General features: G+C 42.5%; 1 protein-coding gene and 1 pseudogene across 1 annotated transcript in view; both read left to right on the top strand.

Moving 5' to 3' along the window:
* The window catches only part of LOC114631289 (zinc finger protein 883-like), a 10,787-nt gene extending 6,922 nt beyond the window's left edge, over nucleotides 1-3,865 (top strand). The window contains exon 3 of the mRNA XM_028779589.1: nucleotides 1,019-3,865. Within this exon, the coding sequence (XP_028635422.1) occupies nucleotides 1,019-2,808 (1,790 nt within the window). The 3' untranslated portion in view covers nucleotides 2,809-3,865. The remainder of the gene's footprint in view (nucleotides 1-1,018) is intronic.
* A 4,859-nt stretch (nucleotides 3,866-8,724) lies between these two features.
* LOC114631266 lies at nucleotides 8,725-13,844 on the top strand (annotated as a pseudogene).
* Nucleotides 13,845-14,142: the final 298 nt, after the last annotated feature.

Below are 14,142 nucleotides of genomic sequence, written 5' to 3'. Positions count from 1 at the left end.
GAAGGAAGGAAGGAAGGAAGGAAGGAAGGAAGGAAGGAAGGAAGGAAGGAAGGAAGGAAGCGAGCTACAGAAATGGCCCTCTGATTCAAAGCACTTGCTACTCTTGCATAGAACCAGAGTTTGATTCCCAGCACCCACATCAGGCAGCCCACAGTTTGTAAGCCAGCTCCAGGAGGTTTGGCACCCTCTCTAGCATCTGTGCATATGTGCAAATAGACACAGACACACTTGTGTGCACCATATATAGAAATACAAAAATAAGAAGCTGGGGAGGTGGCTCACTGGTTAAGAGCAGTGGCACTTCTTCCAGAGGTCCCGAATTCAATTCCCAGCACCCACATGGCAACTCACAACCATCTATTACTCTAGTTCCAGGGGATCTGACGCCTTCGCACAGGCACTCATGCAGACAAAACACCAGTGCACATAATAAAATAACCTTTTTTTAATTTTTAAAAAGAAATACAAAAATAATTTTTTAAGGGAAAAAAAAGGAGGGGCCTAAGGAGGTAGACATTGGAAAAATGTTTCCACTTTACATCTAGATGGTGCCTATAAAGGAAGGCCTGGCTACTTGCCCTAAAGTCTTTATTCTCTTCTATAGAAACATTTAAGTGATATTTCTTTTTTTTTTTAACCAACCATACAAATGAAAGCCACCTATAGATAGTTGGATACACGCAAATGGCTGGACGTTTGCTCAGACTAGTCTCTTAGACAGAAATCTGCCAAAAAAGTAGATGTGCTCTGAGAGATTCAGTTGGTTTATGCCATTGTTTTTTCCTCTCCAGTCAGCGCAACTTATGTCTTTGTAATAAAAGCAGCCAAAATCTTGGGCAAATATTTTTCTCTTGTATCGTACAAATCATAAGATAATCCAAAGATAAAACTAAGCATATAATATTAAAAAAAAAATTGCCTCTGTTCATGGCGTTCAAAAAGGGAAATAAAGTTAAAACATAATTGGTAATTCCAACCACAGTTGATGTGCTTTTCACTAGGTTCTTTGTCCTTTCAGTTTATTGGTATGAAGCAGAGGCTGAAGAAAAAACCTATACACAGAGTATTTCACAAACTGAACCACCACAGGTCAGGACTCCAAAGGAAGATCTACCCACACAGAAGCCTCATCCCTCTGACATCTGTATCACCATCCTGAAAGATATCTTGCATCTGAATGAGCTACGTGGGCAGAAACCGTATTTGACTGAAGTGTGTTCAAACCTCCTGGACCAGAAGCATCACAGAGCCAAGAATTGGTTAAAGAGAGATGTGGACTCCCTTGTGAAGAGCTGTATATCCCATGTAGCGGGGAATCCTTCCATCTGTAGTAAGATTGGAGAGAAATTCCCAGCTATATGGAGTCTTCTCCAACCCAAGGCCATTCCCAAAGGTGAGAATCAAAATAAAATTAAGGGTGGAAAGGCTTTTCACAGCAGTAAAAATAATTCTAAGTCAGATGAATGTAAGAAATCTTCCAGCCCCCAACACAGGCTTCATGAATACCCAAGAGTTTGCAGTGGAAAGGGGGGTTTTGAACCTAGCAGTTGTGAGCAAGACTTAAACAAATATTCGATCACATCATCCCAGGCGTACCAAACTGAAAACCGACCATATGAGTGTCATGACTGTGGAAAATGGTTTGGCCAGAAAGCCACGCTTAGAATACACCAGAGACGCCATACCGGAGAGAAACCGTATAAGTGCGGTGAATGTGGAAAGTCTTTTTGTCAAAGCTCTAACCTAAGCGAACACTGCAGAGTTCATAGTGGAGAAAGACCTTTTGAGTGTCTGGAATGTGGGAAAGCTTTCGGGTGCCATTCTAGCCTTCTGCGGCACCAGAGAACGCACACGGGAGAATGGCCGTATGAGTGTGGTGACTGCGGGAGGCTGTTCAGGCAGATCGTCAGCCTGATTACACACCAGAGGACTCACACTACAGAGAAGCCTTACGAATGCGGACAGTGTGAAAAGTCTTTTAGTCACAAAGCCACCCTTACTGTACACCAGAGAGTTCACACTGGAGAGAAGCCCTATCACTGTGAAGCATGTGGCAAGTCCTTCAGCCAAAGCGCCAACCTTATTAAACACTCCAAAATTCACACTGGAGAAAAGCCTTATGAGTGCGGGGAATGTGGTCTGTGCTTTCGCCAGAGAGCTACCCTCATGAAACACCAGAGAACCCACACTTCAGAAAGGCCTTATGAATGTAGAGAATGTGGTAAGTTCTTTAAACAGTACTTCTACCTCATTGAACACCGTAGGATTCACACCACAACAGAATATTACGAGTGTGAACAGTGCGGGAAATCTTATACCCAAAAAGCTACCCTTATCAGACACCAGCGAGTCCACACAGGAGAGAGTCCTTATAAATGTGAAGAGTGTGGAAAAGCCTTTGAATACAAATCTAGACTTAATCGACATCAAAGAACGCACACCGGGGAAAGGCCTTATGAGTGTGCCAAATGTGGGAAATTCTTCAGGGAAAGCTACAATCTTGCTGAACACCAGAAAATTCACACAAAAGCAAAGCCTTACAATTGTGATCAGTGCGGAAAGTGCTTTAGCCGGAGGGCTGACTTGGTTAAACACCAGAGAGTTCACACTGGCGAAAGGCCTTACACATGTGGTGAATGTGGGAAGACCTTCAGCCGAACTACCAACCTTGTTCAACACAGGAGAGTTCACACTGGGGAACGGCCATACGAGTGTGACCAGTGTGGGAAATCCTTTAGCCAGGTGTCTACCCTAACTCGGCATCAGCTACTTCACACTGGAGAAAAACCTTATAAATGTAGCAAATGAAGAAAAGCCCAGACAACCCTCTAGCATCTTCTAACACCAAAAGATAGACCATCACAGCTCCCGGAAGCCAACCTTTGAAAGCACCCTCAGGCCTCCAAGGATGTTGCGTTGTTGTTCACTGTAACTAACTAGAGGGCCTCATAGAGTTCTGTGCCGTGTAACTTGTACTAGAGCTAACCTGCACGTTCTAGACAGTCTGTCCCCATTGCCAGAATTAAATAGCTGCCATAATGTCTCAGAAACTGGCTCTCCTCTAGCACCTGGCACTGAGTGCATCTCCTCCTACCCCCAACATGCCCATACTCTCTCTTTCCCTAATGGAAGCTTCAACTTCCTGTGCCTTGCAAATGACCTTGATCCCTTTTTCCCACTGAGTATGTCTGGGTCTGTATTTTGCCTAAAAGAACCTGGTCTGGGATTCGCTGGAGGCTCCAGCAAGGACTATCTATCTTCTCAAGTCTTTGTCTCACATGATTCATGTGGCTGTTTTACACACTCCAAATCACTACCCAGGAGCGTCCTGCCATGGTGTGCAATAATAAAAGACCTTTTGTTTTGTTTTGTTTTGTTTTGTTTTGTTTTGTTTTGTTTTGTTTTGTTTTGTTTTGTTTTGTTTCCCATGTACTTTTAATCAAGAGTTTCTAGTCCCAGACTTGGGCAGGCAAAATACTAGTGTAGGCCCTGTTTTTTGTTTGTTTGTTTGTGTGTTTGTTTGTTTTACTTATTTATTTACATTTCAGCTGTTGTCTCTCATCCCACATCCCACAGCTTCTCATCCCACTCCTCTTCCCCCTTGCCTCCAAGAGGGTGCTTCTCCTCCACCACCAGGCCTTCCGCTTCCCTGGGGACTCAAGTCTAGAGGGTTAGGTGCATCTTCTCCCACTGAGGCCAGACCAGGCAGTCCTCTGCTGTATACGCCCCAGGGGCCTAAGAGCAGCTCTTGTGTGCTACCTGGTTGGTAGGCTCTGTTTATATAGAAATGGAATACTTTGGGGGTTTTATTTTTAATATTTATTTATTTTATGTACATGCGTGCTCTGTCTTCATGCACACTAGAAGAGGGAATCAGACTCCATTGTAAATGGTTGTGAGCCACCATGTGGTTGCTCGGAATTGAACTCAGGACCTCTGAGAGAGCAGCCAGTACTCTTAACTACTGAGCCATCTCTCCTTCCCTGGAACAGTTCTTTGAGGCTGCACCATTCATGCCTCAGTGTGGGTACTGTCGTGAGAAAGAGTAACTCTCATTTATTTTGCTTCCAAAACGTTTAGTGGAGCAAAGCAGGGTGTTCAGTCCTAGCTTTGTGCCTCAGTGTCTGCTTTTTGTTTGTTGTTAAGAGGAAGATGTTTTGTTTTTAGACTACAGATTACCCTGAGGTGAGTTGTTGGAACTGCAGCATTCAGTGCTCTTAGAATAGCTTAAATTTATCCTGTCATTCCCACACAGTCTGACCTGATGCCCAAGAGTGTTGAAGGGAACCTTTTCACTGAGTTTCACTGACAGAAAACCAAATCCATAATTCCAAATGTCACTTGTAAAATTAGGGGAACCAAATAACTAGTACATTTATATAGGCTTTGATAATTGAGAGGTGGGATTTTATATGAGAACATTACTTCAGGATTACTCTAGAGACCATGGATGTTGTATTCTGGAAAATAATTTACCTATATCTTGTGTCCTGAAATCTTAACTGTGTCTGAATTCAGGCTGTGACTTTTACAGTGAGAAACATCAGCAAAAAACACATGAGGAAGATTCAAAAGTATGCAGTTTTGCCAGAAATAAAATGTGTTGTCATTACAAAGAAGCCATAGTTACTAATCACACTGTTAAAAGAAACTAAGCGCTTTGTACTAGGAGCAAAGAAAAATAGTAATAATAATGCCTTCATGGCTCAGCAGTTAAGGACACGAGCTGCTCTTCCACAGATCCTGAGTTCAATTCTCAGCAACCACATGGTGGCTCACAACCACTTTAAAGGGATCTGATGCCCTCTTCTGGGATTTAGGTGTATGTGCAGACAGCACTCTTACATTTAAAAAATAATACATAAATAATTTTTTAATTTTTTTTTTTAAAAAACTTATTTGTGGAAGTTCTTTCCTGGGTCCAGTTACCCCTATGTAGGCCACTTCAGCTATGGATCAATGAGCCTGTGTTTCTGCTTGAGCTGGCGTTGTTTGTAGCACTAACGTGATGCTCCTTTTACAGGTAGGCAGAATATAAGTTACAGATGTGTGTCATAGAGCCTTCCACCAATTCCAGGCATAGCCTGAAGTGCTAACTGGTGTGTAACAAGGCCTTGGGGGTAGGCATACTCAAGCCTGTTGGATCTCAAGTGATAGCAGCATGTGAACCCAATCCTAGAAGTGGTGCTAAAGAGTTTATTTTTTTCCATATTGTTTGTTGCCCTCCTTGGTTTCCATTCCTCCCTTCTGTGGTCCAATTCTTCCCTTTTGAAATAGGTATGTTTAGTCTGTGCCACTGTTACTTTGGATTTACAAAGCCCCCTTTTCAGTTTTACTTTGCTCAGTTTAGAGTTTAACCTTTGGTTGCAGAAGAAACATTGAGCCTCTGAACAAACAGTATTGAACTGTTAAGATGCAAGACTCTTGAAGTTGGGTCAAATGCATTTATTTGCATCATAAGACAGCTGTGAGGGGGCTGGAGCGATGGCTCAGTGGTTAAGAGCACTGGCTGCTCTTCCAGAGGTCCTGAGTTCAATTCCCAGCAACTACATGGTGGCTCACAACCATCTGTAATGGGATCTGATGCCCTCTTCTGGTGTGTCTGAAGAGAACAACAGTGTACTCACATCCATAAATTAAATAAATCTTAAAATAAATAAATACATAGATAAATAAATAAACAGACAACTGTAAGCCTTTGGGAGCCAGGAATGGAATGTTATGGTTTGAATCTGAATTGTCTCTCACATTTTAAAAACCTTGCTACATTGGTGAATGGTGGAATCTTTGGGAGTTGTGGCATAGGTAAGCAGGAGTTGGTGACTAAGAGCAGGTTTTTTGAAGGTTATACCTAACCCCTAGTTTAGCAATTCTAACCCCTTTGGGACCTTCTGTGATCTCTTTAAGAGTCACATAATTTACAATACAATTCAAAACAGCAAAATTGTTATGAAGTTGCAACAAAATAGTTTTATGGTTGGGGGTCACCACAACATGAGGTACATATTAAAGGGTCACAGCATGAAAGGTTGAGAACCAAGCCCCCAGTTGTTGCTGCCAGTCTGCTAATACCATGTTGTGAGCAGCCTTTGCTATGTGTTCCTGTTTGTTGTTGCCTTACGCCAACCTGCACCCCACCCCATCCCACACCTCCCAGTTTGACAAACTGAAATCCTTTGAAACTGAACCAATGTAAATCATTCCTTTGTTTATGCAAAATTAACACACTGATGTATAGCAGATGTGCATCTGTATGTATGTTTTTATGGTATATGTATATGCACTGAACAGGTTCTAAATCCATAAAACCACCATGATCTCAATAATGTTTCTATCCAGAATTTTCTTTCTCTCGTATAATGTCTTCCATGGGGTTTAAGTATCTGGTGACTTGCTTACTTTCAACATGGTTTAATTTGTAGCTTTTAGAATTTTATTTGAAAGGAATCAGAAAGTACCCGTTTTCTAATTACTTCCACATTTAATAATTGGTTCATTACTGTTGCCTATATGAACACATCATTATTTTTACCATTAACCAGAATTCTGTGGACAAGTCACTGGACAAGTTAATGGCCAAACGGCTGGTTGCCAATTGAAGACTGTTAATAAAGCTACAAAGAACATAGGTGTACAGTTTTTTCTTTTTTGGTTTTTTTTTTTTGAAAATATATGTTACTTATACTAGTGATTTTAGTTAAGCTAATTTTAAAAAACTTCCAAACGAGTTTAGATTGATTGAGTCCATTATGATTCACATGAAACTCTCTGAGACAACCCAGCTGTGATGCCATATGCCTTTAATTCCAGCACTCAGGAGGCAGAAACAGGCAGTTCTCTGTGAGTTCGTGGCCAACCTAATCTACAAAGCGAGTACCAGGACAGCCAGAGCTACCCTGCCTTGAAAAAGAAAACAAAACAAAAACTAAAGAAACAGTCTGGCACCCTGAACACACTAAAGAACATGCTGGCAATTTAGCTATAACATCTGTAACTGATCACCAGAGTTGATTTGATGAATGTGCATGGCCAGGCAGGTGTTCTCTTCCTCCCTCACTGCTCCATACTTCTACTGTGAGCTTGATCCAAGAGGGAAATATCCTCTAATAGAGAGAGACCAGTATTTGATCAAGAGTATGTGAGTAGCTGCTCTCTCCTGCTAGAACCTCCAAGCAAGCACTAGAGAAAATCCTAAGAGGCTGAATAGACCTGAGCAGCAGGTGACTTTACCCATTGAGCCATCTCATTAGCCATGGGCTATATTTTCAAAAGGAACAGAGATCGAGTTGTTTTGAAGAGCAGTTGTGGACAAACCCACTTGGAAGATGGTCCCTCAGATCAGGAACACTGGGGATGAGTAAGCTTGAAGAAACCTTAAAAGGCTGATGTCTGCTCTGGAATAGAGCCTGACTTAAAAGGAATTGGAAGCAGCCTTATGTTGCAGGAGCTCATCTAAACTTGCTGGAGTCAAATAATCCTTCCAAGTACTTGTACTACAGGTATGTGCTGCTGTACCTGAGAGAGTCCTGGTACTGATGTTGAAGAAAATAAGAGTAGGGACCAAGCCTGAGTCTCATGACTTGAGCATCTGGGTACTTAGTGGGCATCACAATGATGAGAGAATGAAGTTTGGAAAGAATTGAATGAGAATTTAGATGAGCAGGCAGGAATCAAAGGCTTCCATAGAAAGAGTGAATATAGTCAGATATAGAAAGCTTAAGTCAAGATGACAATGCAGCCAGTATGAGTGTCTGTTCACCAGGCTTTGGACACCAGCATTTAGAAGTATCTGAGAAGTTTCAGTCAGATGGGTGGGTTATCTTGGAGTTATAAGTGCTTATCAATGTGATCCAGAGTGGAAAGCCTCTTGGGATTAAGTGTTCAGTTGTTAGAGACAGGAGAGCTGTGATTAGGGAACCCATATCAAGATAATCCATGTTAAAGCAAACTAAGGGGGTCTTCCTCAGATGTGTTGTTGGTAGCTATCCCACTTGGCTTTGGCTGTCATCTTGACACAGCCTAGAGTAACTTGAGAAGGGGGTCTCAATTGGACCACTTTACAGATCAGATTGGACCATTGGCATATCTGTAGGGGATTGACTTAATTGATAACTGATATAGGACAGAGCCCATCCCTCTGTGCACAGCACCATTCCCTAGGCAGGTAGTCCTAGGCCATGTAAATATAAGACTATAAGTGAGCCAGCATTCCTCCATGGTTTCTGTTTCAAGTTCTTGCTTGATCTCCTACCCTGACTCTTCTCGGTGATAAACTATGTGACCTGATAGTATATGCCAATAAACCCATTTCTCCCAGAAGTTCCATCATAGCACTAGACAGGAATTAGAACAGTAACTGAAACCAAAGTAAGGAACAGAAGAAGGTGGCATTGAAGCGGAGTGGTGGCTACCTCTCACATTCAGAAGCATTGGAAGTCTGGGTTAGTCTGGAAAGCTCTGGACGCCTTGTACTAAATAATATGAGGGGACCAAGGAAATGCCTATGGTGTTCGAAGGAAACAGACCTGGATGTGCACGAGAGGAGGGGGGCAGTACAGAAGAAAGAACCTGTGGGTACTAGCATTTAAGAGATAACAGTGAAGGGTCAGTTCACATGTAGATGTGTGTGAAGGACACAAGCCAGGGACTCTCTGAATAATTGTGGAGTACAATGAGTTATAGACCTGTGTTTGCCAATTTCTGAGTTACGTGGCTTCCTCCAGCATGCCTATGGCTACTATAGGAGGGCACAGTGATAGTGAGGCCATCATGAAAGGTGAGTGTTAACGGTCTTGGGTCCAAGTACTACCCAAAGAGGGACAAAATAAAAAGTATAATGTATAAAAGAAGGGTGTGCAGGTGGGTGGACTTGGAATCCTAAGAGAGAAGTAGATCGATCATTGAGTGACATGTCCCCATCATGACAACGATGTGTGACCTTTGAGGACATCGCTGTTTACTTCTCCCCAGAAGAGTGGGAGCTCCTGGATGAGGCTCAGAAGTTACTGTATCTTTATGTGATGCTGGAGAACTTGGCACTTACAACCTTACTGGGTAAGGCCCTCGTACCCACCCTCTGTGCTCGTTTCCTTCTTTTGTCTGTATCCAGGACATTCTGCAGTCAGTCTTACAAGCCCTGTTGATTGTCCCACTTCCTTGGTAAGTACACTGTGGGTGCCAGCACTGAGCTGTGTGCATTACCCTCAGCAGCCCAAACACTTAATGTGTCCCGCCGCAAGAAAAGATTCACTAAAAGTTCTGAGCGCAAGAGTCCTGCAATCAGAGCTGTAGTTCCCACTTGGCTTGGTCTCTCCTTGGCTGAGTCACTCTTCACATGCATAGTGCCGTGAAGAGTCTTATCCTCCTACCAGACATCTCGTTACAGCCACCTCTTTCAGGAATTGGCAGGCATTGTCATGATTGGGGCTTAAGTGGACTGTGAACTCTTTCCGGACCTTCTTCTAGGCTTTTTTACAATGCTTATTTTCCTTCCTAATGATCTTCTATGTCCTGAATTGCTCTAGACCACTACTGACCACCCACATGTCCTGTTTTCCTCAAGACTTGCATCATGCTGTTCACATGTACTTACACAACTGGAACTGTAGGGAGATTCCTGGTTTTGTCACAGGGTGAAACGCAATATAGGTCTCAGACGAAACTTGACATTAGAGTTTGTCGGAATCATACAAGAGACCTGTTTATACAACAGTGTTGTGATATGCCACTAACCATATCCCATCTGTCTTTTCATCACCACAGTCAGTCTTAGCTTGTTGCAGTATAATATTAATCCGCTCTATATTCCTAGTGGGTGTGCACACACTTCTCACTACCGCCCCAGTGTTCTGAATTCTCAAAAGAAAGACACACATACACAACCTTATATTTTAAATACCTTAAACAGCTCAGTCGCTGGGCCACTACCTAATTCCACATGGCTACCACACACTCCCCTCTGATATTCCTGAGTTAATACTTACTAAAGCTATATTTTATCTTTGCTGCCCTGAACCCTGTTGGGCAGCCCTCCTGGGGCTACTTTCCCACTGTACCTACATGTCAACTGTCTGTCCCTCCTCCACCTTTCCAGTGTAGTCCGTCTCCTACGACCTCCTCATGGCGGAATCTTCCTCCTTTCTTGGTCCCTTCCGGGGAATCCTAAAAGTTCCACCTCTGTCTCCCGGCCCAGGCGCTGGCCACCACTAACTTTATTGACCAGTGCATGAGGTACGCTGCAAACAGGTTTTTGGGTAACAGAATTAGCATGAGAACACAAGCTGCTATATTTGCTTGTTGTTTTATCTTTACTTTTCTGCTCCAGGTGTTCCAACCTTTCTTCCATGCCAGCAAGCATCACTTGCCCCCTCATCAGTGTTTTCAACACTGATCCATACTTAACACATCCATGAACATATATCATTACATAGCACTGCAGACTTCTACCATGTGAATTCTCTGGACCCAGACATGCGAAGTGTGTTACAAGTCCACTGTTGTCAAAGGAGCGTGTCCAGCAGTTATTTTGCTAGATTGTCTGATGAGATAGGCTTTTAAAATATTTGTAAAGATTAGTTGCATGGTGTCTAACCAATAACGAAGAATGTTCATGGGGTCTGGGTGTTTTTACAGTACCAACAACCCATTTGTCACTGCCCAGGCACTACAAGTCTGCATATTGATTCAGATTTGATTCTATCTATCAGGCATATGAGGTATGTCTCATGCATTAAGACTCAATGTCTTTACCTCAAATTCCAGTTTCAATTCAGGTGTCCAGCATATTCCATTTCTGCTATGCAATTACACTGGCTTAATAATTTTCTAGAAAAACTAAAAATTTAGAAATGCTGTTCTGGGTTTGATGAAGGTCTCATAACCTTCATAAAAGGCATGATTGAGTTAATCATTGCTCATAACTGATGAACTGATTCCACTCCTCTTCCCTCCCAGTGATCAGTATGGGAATGAAATTATGATCTCTCTGTCAGATCTTGGACTTTCCCGGGACTCATCCACAATGGGACTATTGCTAAGTTATGAGCAACGACTGGCACTAGGAATTTGTTAGCACATTAGCATCAGAAGCACTTTAGGATAAACAATGGATGTAACTGGGCTATCCAAAAAAGAAGAATGGAGATCATCCACCCTTTATAAGTTATATTTTGTATAAGTTTTAGCTCTTGAAAGCTCAGTTTTAACTTACTATCATTGTAATAGTAGTTGTGTAGACGTACTAGTAGAAGTAGTGTAGTACTAATAGTTTTTCTTTTGGTGCTGAGTATTGAACCCAGGACTTTGAATTTACCTTCAAGAACCACTCTACCACTGAGCTACGTATTTAACTCAATGCTAACTTTTAAACAGAGACTCAGTTGGATCCATTTTCTTTACTCATTTTGTGTCTAAGACAATCTAAATTTGTTATTTCTTAGAGTTAGACTATCTCATGGGCAGAGTAATGTTGTTAGATTTGGACAGGAGTATGGACTTGTGGTTCAGTATCTGACCCTAAGACAGAATATAGGATTGTATCCTTGGAGATATATATGGAAACATGATTTTTAATGTGTTTTCTGGAATGTTTTCCCATCCCCACCCCATATTAATTGGTCACTATTATGCTACGTGTGGTAGCACATGGTTTAACCCCAGTACTTGGTAGACAGAGGCAGATCTTTGGGTTCGAGGCCAGCCTGGTCTATAGAGTGAGTTCCGGGACAACCAGGGCTTTGTAAAAAAAAAAAATCCTGTCTCAAAACAAATGAACAAAGAGCTACTTTTAGAGAAGTGAATGAGAGATTCTTCCTAGCTAGAAACATTCTTTTGGATGTTAAAACATCATGTATAAAGAAAAATAATAATAAAGCATCATTGATAACCTCCACCCACAGTTAACATGTCTTTCAACCGCATTTCCCTTCTTTCAGATTGTTGGCATGAGTCAAAGTATAAAGAAAATCCTTCTGTACAAAGTATTTATGTAGAAATGTCACAAGCCAGGACTCCAAAGGCAGGGCTGCTCACTGGGAAGACTCACCCCAATGACATCTGTGTTTCTGCCTTGACAGACATTTTGCATCTGGATGGTCTACCTGGACAAAAACTGTCTTTTGCAGAGGCATGTTCAATCCTCCAGGGCCAAGAGCTTCACAATGCCAAGAATCCATTAAGGGGAGATATGGACAGTGACTCTCTTGAGAAAGATTGCATCTTCCATGAGTCAGAGAATCTCTTCACACATAGGAAAATTAGAAAAGACTTCCTGGCTAGATGGTACCTTCTCCAGTCCCAAAATGATCCCAAACATGAGAACCCTAGTGAAATCACCAAGTCTGGGGAGGCTAATGGTAGAAAAATTCACTATAGGTCACAAGAATTCAGACAACCTTCCAGCCACAAACTTAAGGTTGTTCAGCACCCAAGAGTGTGCACTGGAGAAATAGGTTTTGAGCCTAGCAAATGCCAACAAGCCTTACAAGATAAATACTCACTGGAGCCGTTCAAGAGAGTTCACACTGAAAAAGGACCTCATGAGTGCAGTGAATGTGGAAAATCCTTTAGCCAAAAGGCCACACTTACTACACACCAGGGACTTCACACTGGAGAAAAACCATACAAATGTGGCAAATGTGGGAAGTCTTTCAGTCAAAGCTCCAACCTCATTGAACACTGTAGAATTCACAGTGGGAAAAGGCCTTATGAGTATGGAGAGTGTGGGAAAGCCTTTAGATGCAAAGCTATCTTGTCTGGCATCAGATAAGTCACACAGGAGAGGAGAGGCAGTATGAATGTGACAAATGTGGATAGTTGTTTAGGCAAAGCTTCAACCTTGTTGAACACCAGCTAATTCACACCATAGCAAGACCGTATGAGTGCAATCAGTATAGGAAACCCTTTAGTCCAAAAGCCACTCTCATTATACATCAGAGGGTTCACATTAGAGAAAGGTCATAAAAGTGTGGGAAGTGTGGAAAATCCTTCAGCCAAAGCTCTAACCTTCTTGAACACTGCCGAGTTCATACTGGAGAGAAGCCTTATGAGTGTTGGAAGTGTGAGAAATCCTTTAGTCAAAGAGCTACCCCCATTAGACATCAGTGAGTTCACACTGGAGAGTGGCCGTATGAGTGTGGGGAATGTGGTAATTTTTTAGGCAAAACTTCAGCCTCACTGAACACTATAGAATTCACACTACCACAAAGATTTATACGTATGGGGAATGTGGGAAATCTTTTAGCCAAAGAGCCAGCCTTATCAGACACCAGCGAGTTCGCACGGGAGAAAGGCCTTATGAGTGTGGGGAGTGTGGGAAAGCCTTCCGGTACAAATCCAAACTTGATCAACATCAGAGAACTCACACTGGGGAAAGGTCCTATGAGTGTGCTGACTGTGGGAAAATCTTCAGGCAAAGCTACAGTCTTGTTGAACACCAGAGTATACACACTAGAGCAAGACCTTATGAGTGTGGCCAGTGTGGAAAGTCCTTTACCAGGAGGGCTGCCTTCATTAAACACCAGACAGTTCATACTGGGGAAAGGCCTTTTACATGTGGTGAGTGTGTGATAATCTTTAGTCAAAGTACCAGCCTTATTCAACATTGCAGAATTCATACTGGGGAACAGCCGTATGAATGTGGTCAGTATGGGAAATGGTTTAGGCAAAAGTCTGTCCTCACTCAGCACCAGGTAGTGCATACTGGAGAAAGTCCTTATGAATGTACCAAGTGTGGTAAATCTTTTAGCCAGAATTTGAGTTTCTTTCAACACCAAAAGTGTCACAGCACAGGGAAGATCAGGAAGACAGCAAATGTAGGAGACTCTGAAACCCCATGTCTAGCATAGCTCCTGAAAGTCTACATTTTAAAAAGGCCTTAGAGCTGCAGGTAATGTAATCTTTCCCTCTTAACAGATGAGTTGAACATTTGGTTGGTTGGTTGGTTGGTTGGTTGGTTGGTTGGTTGGTTGGTTGGTTGGTTGGTGAGTTGGTAAGTTGGTGTGTTGGTAGGTAGGTAAGTTGGTTGTTTGGTTGGTTGGTTGGTTGGTTGGTTGGTTGGTTGGTTGGTTGGTTGGTTGGTGGGTGGATGGGTGGGTGGGTGAGTTGATGGGTTGGTGGGTAGGTGGGGAGGTTGGTTGGTTGGTG

Source organism: Grammomys surdaster, unplaced genomic scaffold (genome assembly GCF_004785775.1).
Source record: "Grammomys surdaster isolate TR1022 unplaced genomic scaffold, NIH_TR_1.0 355, whole genome shotgun sequence".
In the NCBI taxonomy this organism is placed as follows: Eukaryota; Metazoa; Chordata; class Mammalia; order Rodentia; family Muridae; genus Grammomys; species Grammomys surdaster.
Note: the sequence above shows the minus strand (reverse complement) of the source record. Positions and strands in the feature narration are given on the sequence as shown.